Source organism: Cebidichthys violaceus, unplaced genomic scaffold (assembly GCF_023349555.1).
Source record: "Cebidichthys violaceus isolate CVI_PGR_0920_01 unplaced genomic scaffold, fCebVio1.0.p SCAF_12, whole genome shotgun sequence".
NCBI lineage: Eukaryota > Metazoa > Chordata > Actinopteri > Perciformes > Stichaeidae > Cebidichthys > Cebidichthys violaceus.
Genome location: NW_027176285.1, coordinates 3019767 through 3038896, shown reverse-complemented (window position 1 = coordinate 3038896; position 19130 = coordinate 3019767). Strand labels below are relative to the sequence as shown.

The following is a 19130-nucleotide window of genomic DNA, read 5'->3' as shown; positions in this document are numbered from 1 at the left end:
GAGCTCCATTATCATCCAGAGACTGTCAGAAACACATCATCCATGAGCCACACATGATTAACATCGGCCCTGTAGTTGTTTGGAGTCAATCCCACAAACACTGTCCTGCTGCCAGAAATACTCACTAAATCAATCATTTTATAACGTGAGTATAAATCCGCCCATAATGAAGGTCTCTAATAACTGCATAGTTTCCCGTTAGAGTAACGTTTGCACAAAACTACAGTACCAGCTTTTTTCAGTGAATTATTTAGCCTATTGTTAAATATAAAACTTTGAACACGGACGATACCACAGATCGGTAATGTATGAACCTGTGAGTTTCCCTCAAAACTAGTGCAAAACAAATTCTACAATACTGCATATAAGTGGTTTAGTACTTAAAACTGGAATATTTTTATATTGACAGTGACATTGACAAACCAACAGATAAGTATAAATCCACCCTGCATTTCCTCTCAGTTATATGAAACATGTTTCATTGTCTTTCACCTCTTTGTTTTGGTTTTCCGGCACACTTTCTTTGCAGTTTGGGTTCACTCTTATGGCTTTCATCAGCGCTATCTGCTCAGCCCCAAACGGAGACAAAGTCAGTGTCTAGCTGGTGAACAAAGTGCGTTTGGCAGCTAAAGAGCCAGACTTTCACTTTCACCCAGGTGAGTTTGTGTCGCGTGTGAAACCAGAAGTCAACGCTGACTTAATTATCACGTAACTTCCATGCTTAAGTAATGCCACTTCTGTATTTATTGTAACCCAAATGTTGACTTATTTGGGTCATTACTTCTGTCCTTAAGTAACGCCAATTCCTTAGTTATTTCAACCCAAGTGTTGACTTCCATACATATTGTCTTTTTCCTGAACCCAACTAAGTAGTTGTGTTGCCTACAAACACCGCGGGGGCTTTCACAGGCGCACTGGTGTTGCTGGACATTCGTAGGAAAATAATAATTTTGTAGCAGGATGAGCTATTAAAGAAAAACAACCTGTAAAAACTGTGAGAAGAAACATTTGTCAGACCTTCTCCAAACACAGAGACAATGTTTACTGTCACTTCCTGATAACCCCGTGACATGCCACCACTTAACCTCCTCTTCTCCCCCAACATTTCCCAAGGGTTACAAGGGTCCTGCAGCAGAACTGTGAAGAGTTTATTCATTCGTATTATTATTAACCCCTCGAATTGTCTGCGAGGAACGTGAATGTTTAAGGAGGATTAGCTGTAACGCAGGAAAAGTCACGCACACAAAATGCCATGCTGTCGAGTCGCCGCTTACTTTAATCATCTCTGAGAAAGTTAAAGGCCTGGTATCAGTGTTTGAGTGAGGTTAGGTATAAAGAGAAGCATCCTGTTGACTCAGCGGAAAAAAAAGTTAACATTTTACCAGCAGCATGAAAAAATGTGAACGTTTGCTGTTTGCTGATCAACCGGGTAAACATTCATTTTTAACCGCTTACAAGGTTATTTGCTTTTACAGACAAAAATAAGCCAAATGAACCTGCTTCCTCTGATTCAACCCTCTTACTGTTTGAAGTTGTTTGGCTAAATCATACTGTACAGCACTGCATGCATGTAACAAATCAGTTACTGTCACTGACAGCTTCAATAATAAAGGGTGCAAGAAAAGAACACCTGAATCATTCATTTAAACTTTCTTTCCTTCTTTCTTTTCATTTTAACGAGCGCCTTTAGAAGTTCCTCCTTCTACTCAATTGACTTGATTGCTAATTGATTGCACCTGTGGCAGATGTATTTATGTGACCTGAACGCCAGAAGCTGTAAGCGCAGATGCACATCTGAGGACTGAAACGTTTGCCACTGATATGTGTCAATAAGTGCACTAAATCGTTTTAGTTCGTTGGCAACTTGCAATGAAACTGCAATGCTGTAGGCTATTGTTTTTGTAAAAAAAAAATTAACTGAAAATGATTCAGTGTGGAGTTTGAAATCAGCAGTAAAACCCTGCGGAGGTCATCAAATAATGCTGCAATAAAAGCAAAACAATAAGTGACAGTTTAGGTTTTGTCTCAGCTGAATGTGTTGCACAACTGTGACATTGGCATTGCCGTTTAACAGGCCTTTTTTTTTTTTTTTTTTTAAACAGAAGATATGTTTTGTCATGGTAGGAAAAGCACAGGTGTCACTAACGACGTTAATGATGGATCTCTGTGACAGAGAGTCAGAGCACAGTACCAGGACCCTGAACCCAAAACACAATAGTTCAGTAGTTGTATTTCTTTTACAGCTGTGATTACACTGTGACATATCAAACTGTTTATGGTGTCCACAATATAAAGTCACAGTCAACCTGAACTAAAAAAAATATATATATTTTAGTTGCTTGCATTGTAGCTACATCTAGTGGCAGTGTGGAGATAAGGCGGTAGGGTGTTAGAGCTGACATTACAGCAGCTGATGCCGCTTTCTTTCTCCGTGAAGTCTGGTAACTGAACGCGCTCACTGTGTGCCAGTTACATTATTCACACATTGCTCACGCAGGATGGTTGCAGTATTTGCAAGCAGGTTGTGGGTCTCGGTGCTCATTCCACATGGCTTGTTGTGTTGGCGTAGGTGTGTCTACAGCTTGCCTACCTGGCGCTGTTTATTAAATCAATGAATGAATGAAACAGGCAGCCTATATATATATATATATATATATATATATATATAACCCAGATAAAATACTTAACAACACTTTTCCAACTTCTTTTCTTTCTTCTTTCTGTGGTCTCTCGAGTACGACCGTATGTTGGCATGCATTTTTACATACATTAGGTTTCTGACAACATCAGTTTTACAGACACAAAATCATTTCTGTTGGGCAGCTGGTTCTGAATTGTCTCAAACGAGGCTAATGACCAGGCGAGTCAGTCCTGTATGGTTCCCATAGAGAAGCTCGGTTAATCAGATGTTCATTCAACAAACCAATCCTTGAAGGCTTTTAATTCTTATACTTCTTCTAGGGCATAAATCTCACCTTGGCGTCACTCTTCAAAGTTTGTTTTCGTGTGTGGAATAGGCTCATTGTTGCTCCTTGTGGCCACCCACTGCAACTGCAGTTCTCACCTACTGTCAAAAACCAGTGTTTCTGGTCCTCTGGCCTCAAAGGGGGGCAGTAATGAGCCCATTACGGCTTGGTATGCCTCAATGGGGTGAAAAAGATACTGCACTAGAAAGCTGGACAAGTGACCCAAAGGTCAGATTTATGCCTTATCGAAACAGTATTTTTGGGGTGTTTTAAGAGAAAACATATGAAGGATAAGGGCTAACTGGTTCGTTCGTGTGGTTAACTCCCCCATCCACCTCTGGCAATGAGCAGCTCACAGCTGCTTCCCTGAGCTTTTCTATGGGAACCATCCTGAACCGGGCTCAGCTCAGGGTTCCTGCTTTGATGTTGAGGCTGACCTCTTACCTCCACATCCGGAGAGATAAGTGATAAATCCCCAGGAAGATTTTAAAATCCTATCACACTTTCCTTGAGCAAATTATTTTTTCAGTGGAGATATCTGTTAGAAAAGCAGATTGGGCTGGATTCACACAGGAACAAAAAATAACACGACTAATTTCTAGCAGCCCATAGAAGGATAAAATACGGGATCGGTGTTCTCATGGGGTTAAACATATTTCTGCGTTCCATTGCGTACTTCCGAAAAAAATCTTGGAGCCTAGATGCTTTTTAGAAAACCCAGGTCCAGGTCTGGCACTGCTGTGCTATGAGGCAAAGCCTTGAGATCTCCATGCTTTAGACAGTAAGTAAGCCCAGAGAGATTGTGTTGGAGGCAGTGAGTTTTGAGAGGGCTCACAGAATAATGAATTCCTCCTCTGGATTTTCCCTGATTGGTTAATGGCCAGCAGACTTGGGGTGGGGGGGGGGGGGGGTCAGCACCAATCAACCTAGCAAATCAGTGTGAAGATTGTTTTTCAGAGGCGGAGGGAATGATTGGGGATAATCGTGTTTGCTGTTACCAAATAGGCTTCCTGACGAGGGGCTTTGTGTGTAATTGCTGCCAGCAGCAATAAAGGATTGTTAAAAATGTGTTTTAGGCCCACACAGAATAATATTAGTCTGTGCTTGATGTTCGTGTTGTCTTATTGAAGACAGAGCTCAAGATACGATGAGTTCTGACTAAAATAGTCTAGTCTAGCTGCCTAAAATGGGGAAAAAATGCATTTTCTTGATGTGAGTATTTTCACCATATTTGACCGGTTCTGGGCAGTGGTTCGTAAAAAAAATGATTGGGCCCTTTTAGGTGGTGACAAAGTGATTTTGGGGGTCATGATACATAAATAAGAGAGGACTTTGAGTTTCTAAATTAAGCATTTTCTGACTAAGATATTTTGGCGATGGAGATATATAAATGTAGCTTATTGTGCTGCCACCAAGTGGCCAATATAGATAAATTCATGCAGTTTTAATCTGCCATAACTACACTACACAACTCTTAATATGACAGTACAGTCCAGATCTGGAGAAATCTGCGTGGCTCAAAAGACTTTTGCCACATTTGATAGAGCTGATATTAATCAATATTTGCACCAAATCGTTCTGAAATTCTCTGTTTATTCACCATCTCCATTGCACACAACATGGATGAAATACAGGGCACAGTGGACTAGTAAAAGTTGTCACATTGTAACAAGACATTCATTCAGCTCGTCGTCTTTGAAGTTGGACTTTGAGGTTGTGCATTGAAAATAAAAAAAAGGAAAGACGATGAGTTAACCGTTGTTATCTGAGGCAGAGATGCAGAGAGAAATGTAAATGTAAAAGCGATGACAAAGTGTGGGCGGCTGAGCTGGCATCACACCTCTGTGTGTCCATCTCCTGATCATGTTGTGACAGACAGAGAGGGAGAGAGAGAGTTAAGATATGGAAACTGAGCAGCAAGCATTGGAGGAGAGTTAAATCAGGGTTAGAGGCATTTTTGAAGCCGCCTTTGAATAAGATGGAGTAATGTGAATTGGTGACTAGTGCTACCAAACCCACTCTGCAGCTTGATAACAATTTTAGCTGTATTTAGATATTTCAGCCTCCTGTTATTCATCTTTTTTTTTTTTTTCCCAAAGCCCTGGTCTCACAGGCCTCCCCACTGCAAGCCAACTGGCTCAAACATGCTGAGAATATGCTAGATATCCAAAACACAAACCTGCAGGGAGCGCAAAACAAAATGTCTGGTTTAGAAAATAATGACCAAATCAAAGCTAAAAGGAGAGTGAATATTAACCTAGTGGTGAAAAATCACTTAATGCTGCTTTAAAACACAGTTGGACCACGAGACAACTTAACGACGCAGACAGGTCTCTAATGCTTCATTGGAGTCATCTTCACCCTGGCCTGAATGCACTATCATATTAATAATATTCATATCGCTTGCTGAAATGTTGCAAATTCTAATTTTCAAGTTCGCTGTGGAAAGAACAACAGATAGTGATTGTGCCGAACAACACGAAATAAACTCTCAATTTATTTTAAACTTCTTCTCACTTTTTTTTAAAGACTGTGTGAAATGAGTGCTCCCTGAAATGCTCATAATGTGCCACAAAAAAAAGAAAAGTTTGAGTTTTGTCAAATGATCATGATGATAATTTCAGTTCACTCCTGTCTGAGAAACATTTGCTAAAAACTACAGTGCCTACTTTTTTAGGGAATTAATCAGCCTTTTCTGAAAAAGTTGTATTTTGTGTGCCAGTCAGTAGAACCCCACTGACAAAGTATAAAGAATTATACAAAAAAAAGGCCCAAATATCAAAATAATAAAATAGATTATTACTTACTTTAATTATAAATATTGAATGTAATTGAGATACTTGATTTGAGGATCACAAGTCTCCATCTTCAGGATCATTCCTTCTCTTCGGCCTTCCATCAGCTATAGCTTTCATATTGAGCCCAACACAGGAAACAAACATTCGGTGCGTTAACATACTGTATATTTGGTGAACAGGCCACATGTAACATCAGTGAAATCTGAAATACGTCTTCATGTTTCAAGGTGTCTTCTGCATATAATGCACGGTACACATTCTCTGTGTTTAAACACATTTCATGACGATTCTCACCACAGAGTTCTTCTTCTCAGATTCCTGAAACTTTTACTTTTGGAGATACATGTATGGCAGTATATCTGTTTGTATGCTGAGTATGTATATGTACTTTCAGTGCTTTTAAACCATGTCTTATTCATTTACAAAAAAATAAAAGAGTGAATTCCTACTCATGTCTCCTCGCAGTAAACGCTGGTAATTAAACTTTTGACCCTTGCTGCGGTGACGTAGAGCCGCACAACCAAACCAACACAACATCACTGTTGGTTGTGGAACGACATGCGACACAATTTTGAAACTTTCAGCCAGAGGTAAGTGCAACAATATTTTATGTGCCATGAAAGGTTTAGGCAAGTGTTTCATCACAATGGTCAAAGACAGAAGTTTGATATGAGGCTGTATTTCATCACAAACTGCAAGACTGTGAAGTCGGTCATTCCTGTTTTCACATCCTGGGCCTTTGGTGTTTTGTTTACACCTATTTCAAAATGGAATACAAAATGAAAGATAAAAAAAAAACAACACGTCTACTTTTGACATTACATTCAGCAGTTTCAGAGTGCTTTCAATGCTGGTAAAAGACAAGAATACAAACTGCTCGACAATAAACCGAACTTTAAATCTAATAAGAGCTGCAGTCACCTGCGTGACCAGCTGGCAGTGACCTCTGTTATAACTATGGAGGGATGCCATAACAGAGGTTTAAAAGCAGAAGAGGCCTCGAGCTTCACTCATCGATTTAGCCAGAGTTTGGCATGTAGTCTGCTGTGGTTTCTGCCAGACCTCTGACTTCATCTTCACATCCTGTGATCCTCGATGTCCGACCGAGAAGAACAGTTCTCCGGGTTTTAGAATGAGAACCTGGAAAAAATATTGGCAATGTCTCGGTCCATGGACGCAAGTAAAACTAGTGCTTTGGTGTGCACCAATATGGTTACATTTTATTTTGTTTCTCATTTTGAGCGACCAAGAGTCAGATCTGACTGTCTGCACTCATCTGATGGCCTGCAATAGTGCCTCTGACCCTGGACAGCACCATCATACATGTAATCATACATGTAGTCATCCAATGAGGATTCTGGATCATACAGTGAATATCCAGCTGAGATAACCCCAGTCTCAGTCTCAGGTCAGATCACAGTAGACTGTTGAGATTACACAGGCCAAGAATTCTGCTTCTCTGAGCGGAATCAAAGGTCCCCCACATCAGCTGATGATGTCAGAGCTCTGTCAAGGCGTCCTCAAAGTTGTCCAAGAGAGTCCTGGGACTCCTGCTCGTTGGCCAGCATCGTCCGCCCGTTGTCGCTGTAGCTCCGATTTGGCAGGAATGACAATCTGAAAAAGAGACAAGAGAGTTCTTCAGCAAACTTTACACTACGTCACCCTTCCCAGCTCACGGTTACGTGGATTACCCTACATACAAATGATTTACGTGTGTTAGGTTTTCCTGCTGACTTTAAAATGTAATGTCTCTGATGCCAAGAAATCCATCATCACAAAGACCGGCACAATGAAAATGAAACTAATACAATAAAAACTAATACAACAAAAGTCAAATTGTCTGTTTGAAATAATCAAATAAAAAAAAGCTCTGATTGGTATTGTAAGAAAAGGTTAGGAGGAAAAGTTAAGGTCAAGGCCTCATAACTCTGCTGGCAGGAATACGATCAGAGTCTCTGCAGTAGAGTCAGTGGGAATAGAAGAGGAAGGAGGCATGGGAAATGAGTTAAGAGCGACTGGGAACTACTGTCGACATTCTTCTCAGAGTGGGCAGCAAAGTCCTCCGCCAAGAAGGAGGAAGAGGAGGGAGACAGGAAAAAGTTTAGTTTATAATGGCAAAATTACATCTTAAATGTAAAAAGTATTTAACATAGCAAAAAGGAAAATATGTTGTGGTTCTGTGTGTGCTGTATGTGTTCATTGGTCTGTTGAGTTCAAGAAAAAACAGCAGCAAAAAGTTCTAAAAATCTAAATTGCTATTTGTCCATGATGTTCTGGTGGTTTTACAGCCTTATGTACAAATAGAAACCCTAAACTAGCCTGAAGTGGCAAAAGCCCTTTACTGTGGAGGACTTAAGTAATCTGTCCCTCCGTGTGAAGACTGTATGATCATGGGAAAACACACACACACACACACACACACACACACACACACACACACACACACACACACACACACCAACAAGCAAACACACACCTGAACGGAAGTCCGGGTGGATTCCTTCTGGTAAGTCCCAGTGAATAGCTAGCTGTTATCAGACCATTCACTACAGACCACACACACTAATGCACACACTCAGCCCCATGTGGAGGCATGTCCAGGGTGAGGAGGCGAAAAGGGGTGGGGGTATAAACAGAAAATGTTCTGTAACTTTTACAGCGAGTGTGTTTACAGTCTAAACACACTCCGTCTGTCCCTCGGTCACACAGTCGTGGATGAGACTGCCAACAGCCACCAGGGGAAAGATCAGCATTAGATAATACCGAGGAGGAAATTCAGGGAAACCAAATAATCATGGAATTAGAGTCTGAGGTCAAAAACCTCCCCACAAAAAATGTAACCCTGCCCTGTACAAATTACTAATTTGCATTGGCAAATATGTTGTGGAAGAAGGGAAGGAAGTGTTGCTTGGGGTGGATAGTTGGGTGGGAAAAGCATCAGACTACGTCATCAGAAACCGTGGTTAGCGCCCTGCATCCCTGGTGTGGTTTGGATTAGGAAACTTAAGGTCAGAAACATCTGTAGTGAGAAGGTCAACATGATTCAAGATTCAAAGGTGGAATAAACTTAAACTGACTTTAAATATTGAACCAAGACCACAAATCTTTCCTTGACCTTTACCAGGTCTTTACCAGTCAATCTTTTAGGGAAAACGAGTGGAAGACACTAAATCCGAACATTTTACAGATGCGCTCAATACAAAATATTATAATATAATATAATAAGTAACCCATTCTCATTAGTTGTATATGAATGTACTTTTTAGGAGGAGTTTTAAGAGGGTTGAAAACTCACATTGTTGAAGTAACTCTGCAAAGGAATAAAGATATCTGTATAATTATTTTACCCAATAAAAAAAAAGCTCATTCTCTGGTATCTAGACTGATTGACAGTTTGACGTTAAATCTTTATTTTCCCTTTTGTTTTCACGTGTTGTCCATGTCCTGGTTTTTAGAAACACAAAGCTGTTATGGTAATATATTAATTATCTATTTGTCACACTTCAGCATCTGATCATAAGGTAAAAACAACACCTGTGCGACATCAGTCAAGCTTTTCTTCCCCACACTGATTAACTGAAAACTGATGGAAAGTTAGTGAGGATCAGCTTGGCTGTGTCGTCAAGTCTTGAACTGACTCAAACCTCAGTACACCTCCGTGTTTTTGCATGTTGGCACATCTGAAAACGTTCGCGCCGCTCCGGCTGCTAGCGGTTCCGGTTTGCGCTTTAACAGACATCAACACTGGAGCAAAGAAATCTAAATCTGACAATTATCGGCCAAGATCTTAAGTTGTTAGGACGTTTATCTGGAGGCAAAGAGTGAATTCAAGTCAACATCAAGCGTCTGCCAGCAACAGCTGTCCCTACTGCCTTGAGGAAGGTTAGAGGTTTATTGAGTATATTTTAATCAAATTGTCATGCAGAAATCCTCAAATAGACCCTCCTGTAATTCTGTTTTTTTTCATTTAATGAGGCATAACAAAACCCTGCTTATCCCTGAGATCTGACCCTGCACGCCATTATGTGAAGACTAGATGCAGCGTCTTATTAGGGATGAAGATCAAAGCCACATTAACTCAGTCATAAACAAATTCATGCTTCCATTTGGCATCATTAAGTTAATGCTTTCCTTCACATCTGGGGGGCATTTGGGATTCAATTTCATCCTTCAGCTTAAGATTGACTCACATTTAAATTCATATGTACAGTTTGACCAAAACACTAATATGCGGCTCATAGAGCAAAGCTGTTGTTTATACTTGTGATCACCACAGTTTAATTCACATCCAGTTGAGACGCAGGTCACTTTGCGGATTTACTTATATGGTATTGTTCATAAGCAGAACACAAACACGCTATCCTTCAATCTTATCCGTATGGCCCAAAGCAGATGTTTTGACTACGTGTATCAGATGCTTAATGACACTTGAACTTCTCGTGGTTTAATATATACATATATACATACACATTTAATAATATATGAGTCCCATACAGTGCACATATCTTACCTCTGGCGTTCAGTAGCAGCTTTTAACCACGAGAAGTGCAGCTTCAAGTTTTATCTGTAGCATGAAAACTTCAACAGTCCCTCACGACAGTTGATTGCCAGAGTTAGAAAAAAATGGAGGGAAAGAGAGTATTGGAATTTTCCCACATGTTAAATCAAATCGTGTAACATCATTCTGTCCACAGATAGTTTAGTGGTCAACTCCCAGCAGAGCTTTCCCTCATGTGTCTCCTCCAAGCTGTCTTGCTTTCTGTCTTGCTTTTTACTGTCCAAATTTGGAGAAAAAGGAAAAGGTGAGAAGGATTTTATCTTGCAATACCTGTGCACTTTGGTCATTTTCCATAATTTCCTTGTTGTGTCAGCTGTCAATTATGATAAAAAATAAAAGAAACTTGAAGGGAACAGCGAAGTCTCCTTCCTGGTCAAAAGGAGAGAAAGGAGAAACTAACTTCCCTCATGGGAATCGACAAATATGTTTCTGTTTCTAGTCTGACACGATAAGCAGCAGCGGCGAGGAAAGCAGAGCTGTTTCAAACCCTTGTTTTGTGTTCATGACATGAAACCCCATTTTTGTCACTATTTATAGTCTGCAACTAATCTATTTACATTTAATAGTCCGCCATGTCCGCACTGGATTTAAATTGCCTTCACTCACGCACGAGATTCCCAGGCTGTGATGCCGTGTGTAATCCAGCCCTTACTGTTTTTACTTTGATCTCATCAATATCAGCTTCACTGTTAACTGCTCACTCTCCCACTGCAGCGTCAAAGCTGAATCACAGGTCTGGTGTGTAGGATTTATGGGGATATTTGGTAGAGATTGTATATGATATTTATCGTGAATATTAAACTAAGACTCCGCCATGTTGCACCGGCATGTTTCTACTGTTGCCCAGAATAGAAAAAAATGAAAACACAGGCTCTAGATGGGACCATTTGCATTTTTGTGTCAGTCATCGTAGTTCTCCTACACGCTTGGAACATGGGAGAAGTTTCAGTTGGTTGCAATCTGCAACCTCACCACTAGATGTCACTAAATCCGACACACTGGACCTTTAAGTTACTGCTGATGCAAACTTAAATGATTTTTAAGACGATTTATTACAATTTCTTCAATCCACGCTCTGGAGATCTTTCACCGGTTAGGGTTAGGGTTACTGCTCGAGTTCATGAGAGGCAGCTCTCAGAAAGCTAAATTAAAAACAGCCCAGTGCAGGTCATGTATTCAACTTACCGTTCATAATTGCATCTGGCGCCTACGTGTTGCCAGATTTGCAGTTATCCGTCAGTTAGTTTAGTATGTGGCAAAATTCCAGCCTGACAAATTGAAACAGTGGATGAAAACACACATCAAAAAGCTCCACGCTTGGGAAAATATTGTGAGAAAGGAGGAAATTCAGACTCCTTGAACTGATTTTGACGGGGATTTTTAGTTCTTTTCAGGGAAAGAGAGGATTTTAACTGACAGCAGGCATTTCAGATGAGGTTTTTGAAACTGTATTTATTGCTTTAGTTTTTGTTTACACAGTCTTTTGTGTATGTTGGCCCTCTCCTCTCCAGCCTGTGTGTTGTCCTCACTCTCTTTTGCTTCAGACTGTTGATGATTTTCCTGTGTAAATTTACTGCTTCTGTTATGATCCGTGGATGTTTAACAAACAAATAATATTTCGCTTTTTTTTTTTATTTTATTAAAATACAAAAGCTTTTTAGAGGCAAATCCTGCACTTTCATTATTACAGGAAGCTTATGAACCCTTTAATTATGGCCATGGAATCCTGACCTCCAAACATTATAAGGTAGACACCGCAATCATGAATGATCAATATATTTGTTTTTTAATGAGAACCACATTTTCTTTGTAATTGTGTCCAAAGCTGCACTCAGTTCCTGACTGTCCTTGTTTAGTATTCATACATGCTTCAAGCAAATATAGAGAGCTGGAATGTTCATGCCAAGAAACAACACGTATGTACAATCAACTTGATCAATCGCTCCCATATAGACCATAATATCTCAAGGACATCACATTGATGCTGTCAAAACCCGTCACGCTCCATTTGTACAACACTCCAGTGGGTCAAATTCCCTGTCTCCTTAGTCACAAAACAACAAGGCTGTCCTGTCATACGATCTGGACCCGTGACCTTGAGACAGATCGACGCGAGATACAGGAGAGGTTTGTGTTCCTTTAATTTAGCGCAAATTTCTGTCGGGGACATTAAATAATCCGATTTCACTCTTATCTCCTCGTTTTGGAGGGTTGACGTAGCGAGGACGGAGCGCTGATGGGGAAGGAAGATAAGGTGCGTTTTCCCACAGGAAAGCTGAGGATATTACTGGAGGAGCTAGTTTTGCTCCCTCTAAGCAAACTGCTCATTTCCACCGATGAGATACTGCAGGTTTCACGTGTTTTGAGTACAAACGGAGAACATTTGCCAAAGCAAGAAGGCATATTGTACTTCGGAAACTTCAGTCTGAACACATGGAATCACTGACAAACTGATCAATGCCCAAACGCTTGAAAAACAACACCCTTCTGCCTTTGCACACACTTGTCCACGCGCGCATAAATAGAGCGACGAGTACGGACTGAAGCATGGCTTAGACAGCTCCGGCGCTCGAGGGAAATTCATCGGCTAATTGGCAGCGTGAATTCATGAAGACACCCTGGAATCTGGGCCAGTTAGGACTCCGGCACAACAGATATGTTGGAACGGGGCAGCTGGGGAGTCGAAATCCACGTTTTCTGGATCTAGTTTTAAAATGTTGAAGCACATTGTTGCCACGGCGTCCTCAAAACAAAAGCCGGAAAAAGGAAGCAGAACCACTCAGCTCTGATATATGAGCTCTTCCCGTGGTAATGGAGAGGATGTGTTAGATTGTGGACACTCGGCCTTATTAATTATACATCAAAGGCTTTTAGAGACCCAGATTTTTTTTTTTTTATTTCTACACACTTCTATAAACAATGTCACTTCCTCCCTCCTCCCTGAAATGAGTTTTGCTCCCTGTGGTAAATGCACGAGAGCTCATCTTCTCCTCTCATCCAGGCCCACATCGATTCTAGAGAGAGTCCCTCTTCCTGAGACCAAACAGCATGAGGGACACAACAGACCATCAGCTCATCAGCTAAATAGACAGTGTACTAAAACAAATCCAAAACTCTGGCGAGGCCGAGCATTCACGCAGTAGACAAACATACACAAAACCGAAAAATCCAAACAGTAGTAAAAGGGTAAAATTCATTGCTCCTCTAACATCAAATCCTGCTCTGAGAACCCGGAGTGTCTTCGCTTCTCAGAAAATGTAAATGACTGACCTCACAGTGAAAAATGTACACGCATATGTAGAAGTCTGAGCTCCAGGATCGCTACACTGACAGTGACACTTTAGCATCAATCCACTCTGGTGTCCTGCAGCCGCTTCATGAGCATGATCTGGGTTTCTAGGACAGAAAATCCTCTGTGTTTCACGTTTCTGCTATTTTGCTGTGGATGATACAGTGGCAGCCATTCTGAACGAAGACATATTCATATGCAGTGACCCGACACCATCTCTCAACAGATCTCATAAGAAATAACAACACCCTCACTTCTATTAGCGTTTCACTGGCAAGTGTTTTATGTTGACTCTCTGATTTGGTCACTCGGGGTAAATAAAGCGTCCTTTCCTCTAAATCTGAATCTCAGTATCTGCGGCTAATCTTTCAGTTATGTCATACTATGCTGAAAGATTCTAAAACAAGAGAAAACTAATTATAATCTCACGAAAGGAGAACAAAAAAGAGGATGTATATAAAAACATTTAAATCATACGTTGTAGGGTTACGCAGCTCACCGGACTGGGATCAGTCTATTTGTTAAGTGTGGTTCTTCAATATATTATTACTAATAATATTAATTTAGTCCATATCGCACAGCTGCAGTGCTGTCTCTGTGTGTCTGTGCAGACTGCCGTCATATAACACTGGCTTTAAAGACAACAGAGAAAATCCCCAGCGTTCTTCAAACAGAGCTTGTTTTGTTAGAGACAAATGCAAATTATTTTATCTGATGGAGTTTTGAACCTGATTCCCCCCCCCCCCCCAATCCCACTGAAGTTAAACTACCTCACTTCCTGCTCAGAGATGGACCTGATAGTGAGACGTTGCTTCTATTTTAGACACTTTATGTCTGCGTGTTTGCAAAAGAGCATTTGTTTCTTATTTGCATTTTTTAACAATATGTCCTAGTTGGGTGAAATTTTACCAAATCATGAAACCTAACCTTATCTTGTGACTCATGCAAATGTTTTATTGTTTTGGATGAACTTCTCAAAGCTTTGGTACTTTTTTTTCTTCTTTTTTTCTATTTTCCAAAGTTTTTTTTACGAGGAAATCGACTTGCTTTGCCTGGTTCTTTGTGCGTTGGTCAGAACAAATGTGTCTGTGCTGCTGTGGTTAGCTCGACATATTGAGCTACTGCTGTTACTCATCACTTCCTGTATTTTTTTTATCTTAAATAGACATTTTTTGTCATATTTTATGTACTATGTTCATCAGAAACACAATCGCTATGTCTATCTGTACACAAGGGTGAAGGTTGTTTTTATTTAATAAAACTCATAATTCAACTAAAGTGATCGACGTACAGCCAGAATTTTACCTGGCGGCACCAGGAACGTTGGTTCGAGCTCTAAGGACTGCAGAACTACCGGCCCATCAGCACTGTGCACCTCAGACAGAAAACATGCAACTATCTCACCCACCCACTCACACACACACACACACACACACACACTCAGCCTTGTCACTAACTCGGGATGCATCAATGTTTCTAAAGACATCTATTAGGTGCCAACATGATGTTGACAGCAGTTGTGACATTATCTCTAATCCTCATTGTCCTACAAATAAGCCTAGAATAGGTAGATAGATAGAAGAAGAAGGTAAACATTTATTTGCCCAAGATGAACTTTTTACATTTCACCCCTGTTGTTTTCTAAATTAAATGTCTTTTTTTTATTGATTTATTTTGCGCTAAAACGCCACGTTTCAGACAGAGGGTGAATACAGGTATATATATATACAGACAGACAGAATGAGAAAAATAATGAGTTTTTGAAACGAGCAAGTAAACATGTTCTCGTAGAAACCCCAAATACAAGTGTGAACCTCAAAATGAGCATCTGTCCCCTTTAACACAGATATATTGAAGGCCCCAAATCTGCAAAATCTAAATTTAGCAAGCAGTCCTCTGAGTTTGTGAATACTTTCTCGACAGCCATAACTGAACAAATTAGGTTTTTACTATGCTTTATGTTGAGTTAATTATAATCTGTAAAACAACACCTTCTATTCTGGAGAGAAAAAAAAAGGACTCATGGAACGATGACCTTCACGTAAAGACGTTTGTTCCCAAAGTCATAGACCTTTTTTTACGTTAAAGGCTGTCGGATGTAGTTCTCTTATCTATCAAGTGCATCTGAGTGAAATCGGTCTGTGACCCATTTTGATGACTAACCCGTGAGTTTGAAAGAACTGTTCATCATTTTCTCCTACCTGCTTGCTGTTGCTAAGGAAACAAATAGTAGGAAAAAAAAAAAAAAAGACAGACAAAGCAATACAATTTTTTTACAAGAAACTTAAATGTCTGGTTCAACGGAGGGCTTACGGCACACAGAACATCTGAGAAAGGCAGGAGAGGAAGAAAGTAAATACGAAGTGCTCGTTCGCTCTTCAGCGACCCGCAGCAGACGGCTGAGGCTGAACTCAGTGCGATGTGTATATATGTGAGTTATGTAAAAAGAGAGGAAATTAGGCTGTTGCTGAAATGCATACAATCAAATTTTGGAAGCGTAATGACACTTGCTAATGAGATTGATGAGGTGACCCAGTTTGGTTTCAGCTGCAGTCTGACTACACCGAGACCTTTTGTTGCTTCATATCTTTTAGGCCACTGTCAGCCTCATGGTAAAAAAAACAACAACAACAACAACACAGCATTAAGCTGCAGCTTTTATCAAAAATCAATACAGAAAGTTACCTTTTGATATGGCGGGACGTCAAAAATTGATTAGAAGACTATTTGTGAGCGCTTCAAGATGTCGAGTGTCAAGTTCAAACGGCTGCGTTCCTAAAAAAACATTCTGAACTCAACTGAATTGAACTGAACTAGATCTCCATTGCTCCTTTGGGGGGCATTTTTGCTTTGCAGACGTAGCTCAAAAGTAAAAACGCATGGTAAGAACGGTAAAAACAAATGAACATAGCAAATCCGAAGAATGCCTGCACCTCATCCCCCGAATTTAATATCAGCTCACATGCTGACTGCCAGTGTTTATGACAGATTTAAAGTGAGCCGTTGTGCCGTCTGTGTCAGACACAAGTCCGTTGTTTTGCTCTTATTTGAGCAGACGGATAAATGTAAAGTATGTGATTCACCCGAAGCTAAAACAAGGTCAGCAGGTAAAGGTTTGACAGAGACTTTACAACACCGCTGAAACTCAACTGTTTTGTTGTAAAGTTATAACAGGAGAGGAACACGCGATTCACTCCAGCTCCAGGAAATAACCTCAAAACACAAGGGATTATGGGTAGCAGAAGATGGATGCGATTAGCAGCAGGTTCTCATGCACGGAAAGTTAAGCAGAAATGAAAATGAATCATCGGATTTGTTGCGACGCATTGGTTTGTCGAACCTGGCAGGACGTAAATCAACTGCTTGTGAGTCATGTGATTATTGCTAACAAGTTCTAGTCTGCTCAACATGAGGCCGTCGGCACCCAAAAAAACCAAACACAACAAAATGCAACAAAGCTGACATTTCCAGAATCACTTGGACCGTTCGCAGGTGTGATCACACCCGTACACATCATCATACGGTAGGGTTTTTTTTTGTTTTTTTCCCTCACGTTGTCGATGACATCGGATGGAAAAAATGAATGGAACATCGGCATTTTGCAGAGATAACACTGAGGGACTGAGTGTGCTCACAGAACGATGGGAAACCGCGATAGTGTAAGCCCCATCAGAAGCCTGGCAAGAGATCTGATGCAAAGTTCACTCACAACGGCTCAATGTGCTGAAATTAAGTTAGGATTCATTTTCCTGCTCCGTGTTGTTTTTAGCAGAATCTCTGTGTCGGGCAGACAGTCAGCTGAGGTGAAGTCCTGTCGTTCCGATTGACAATGTTGTGATATCAGTTAGAAGCGACCTGCAGTTCCTCTCATCTCTATGGAGCATTTTAGCATCTTTCAGCTATTTGTTTTGTTTTTTTGGGGGGGGGCCTGCAGTTCTCTAGTTTTGGTTCACTCTCACAGCTCTCATAGTGTTTTCTTTGGTTATATTTTAAGCTCGGATTAATCCACTTTACACTGCCTGTCCGGAACCAAATGGAAGACAGACAGTTAGCGAATGGATGGTGAAGCAGAGCATTTAGCGGCTAAAGGGACAGCCATGTCCCTCAGGAGTGAGTAGAGACCAAATCAGAGCTGAAAAGACAGTGAAGGTTGGCGTCAGTGTTTACAGCTTGTTTCTGCTGCCCCCAAACAGCTAAAAACAACTTATATTAAGCTTGTTTTTTTTTACCATGGACATTGACTTAGCAGGTGTTGCTAAGTACATTAACAATGACACTTTATTTAGAGCAGGATCCTGAAACTTAATCAGCTAAATGGAATTCAGCCATCATTCATTTCCTCATTTACACCTGTGCTTTTCCTACTCAGCAAGTTTTCCATGACAAAAGGCCTGTTGTAAATGTGCTTAATCCTCTACTGTTCTATGCAACACAGTATCTGAGAGCACGAACAGATAGTAGCTGGATAAATATTGTTGTTTTTTTTGTGTTTCTATTCTACTGACATTCTGTATTTACATTTGCCACATGTAGAAAGGCTGACTCCATGTGGAGCTGAGTCTGCGCTTCAAATCAGTGAACTAACACTATCATTTTTAAAGAAAGAACAAGTCTTTTGTCCCTCGCAGATTTGCCCGGGGTTCACTCTACTGTCCAATTTGTCACCAAGGAAACCACGTTTCTGTTACAGAGGAGAGCAATGCTATGAGGGAGAAATGAGTTTTAATTAGAATCCCAGATGAGTTCAGAACATCCAAACCGAGTCAAACCTGAGGAGGAAGAGAAACGTCAGCAGCTGATACAACCAGGACACCAACAACTTGTATTATGTTGCTTATTTTTTTATCATTTAAATGTGAGTTTTTCCTGTTTTACTCTCTCACTTTCTGTCCTTTTTTTCTCTCCTTTTGTTGCAGTATAAAACATGACGATAAACAGCAATTCCTTTTTTTAGAGCTTGAGATGAGAGGCAGGGACGAAAAAAGAAACTGAAGATCAAAATCTTCTGGGTAAGAAAAAAAGACACAGAAAAGTGAGATGCAGAGAAGAGCAGCTGGGGGATTTGGGGTTTCAATCAAACAATAATAAATCATATAAGCCTCATAATAAATCACAGACTGCAGTGTTTACACTTCCCCGGCCTGTCTGTCTAAACTAAGTGTCTGTGGTCGACACAACATGCTCAAAACATGGGCTGCTGCCTGTACAATAAAGAGGACTTCTAAAAACACGAGTTTCCTTTTTTTTTTTGGGGGATTTTGGCATTGCTTGGCTCCGGCATTCTGGGACAAGCAAGATTGCACTCTCCTGCTGATGTGAAGGATAAACCATAGTTCAGATTCTCTTTCCTCCAATATCCTACCAAATCTGGAGCCTTAAGAAATGGGATAAAAAAAAAATGAAAGCTTAAATACCCAAACCTTTAGCCCTGGTATTGCTAAAGCTCCACTCAAGACCTGGATCCTACATTTCCCATAATGCAACGTGCTAGTATCTTTTTCTTAGACCCCCCTGCCTGG

General features: G+C 40.5%; 1 protein-coding gene across 1 annotated transcript in view; it reads right to left on the bottom strand.

Annotated features, from left to right (window-relative positions):
• Positions 1-4539: 4539 nt before the first annotated feature.
• The window catches only part of si:dkey-247m21.3 (5-hydroxytryptamine receptor 4), a 39713-nt gene continuing 25122 nt past the window's right edge, over positions 4540-19130 (bottom strand). Inside the window, exon 7 of the mRNA XM_068705917.1 lies at positions 4540-7378. Coding sequence (XP_068562018.1) covers positions 7285-7378 — 94 coding nt within the window. The 3' untranslated portion in view covers positions 4540-7284. The remainder of the gene's footprint in view (positions 7379-19130) is intronic.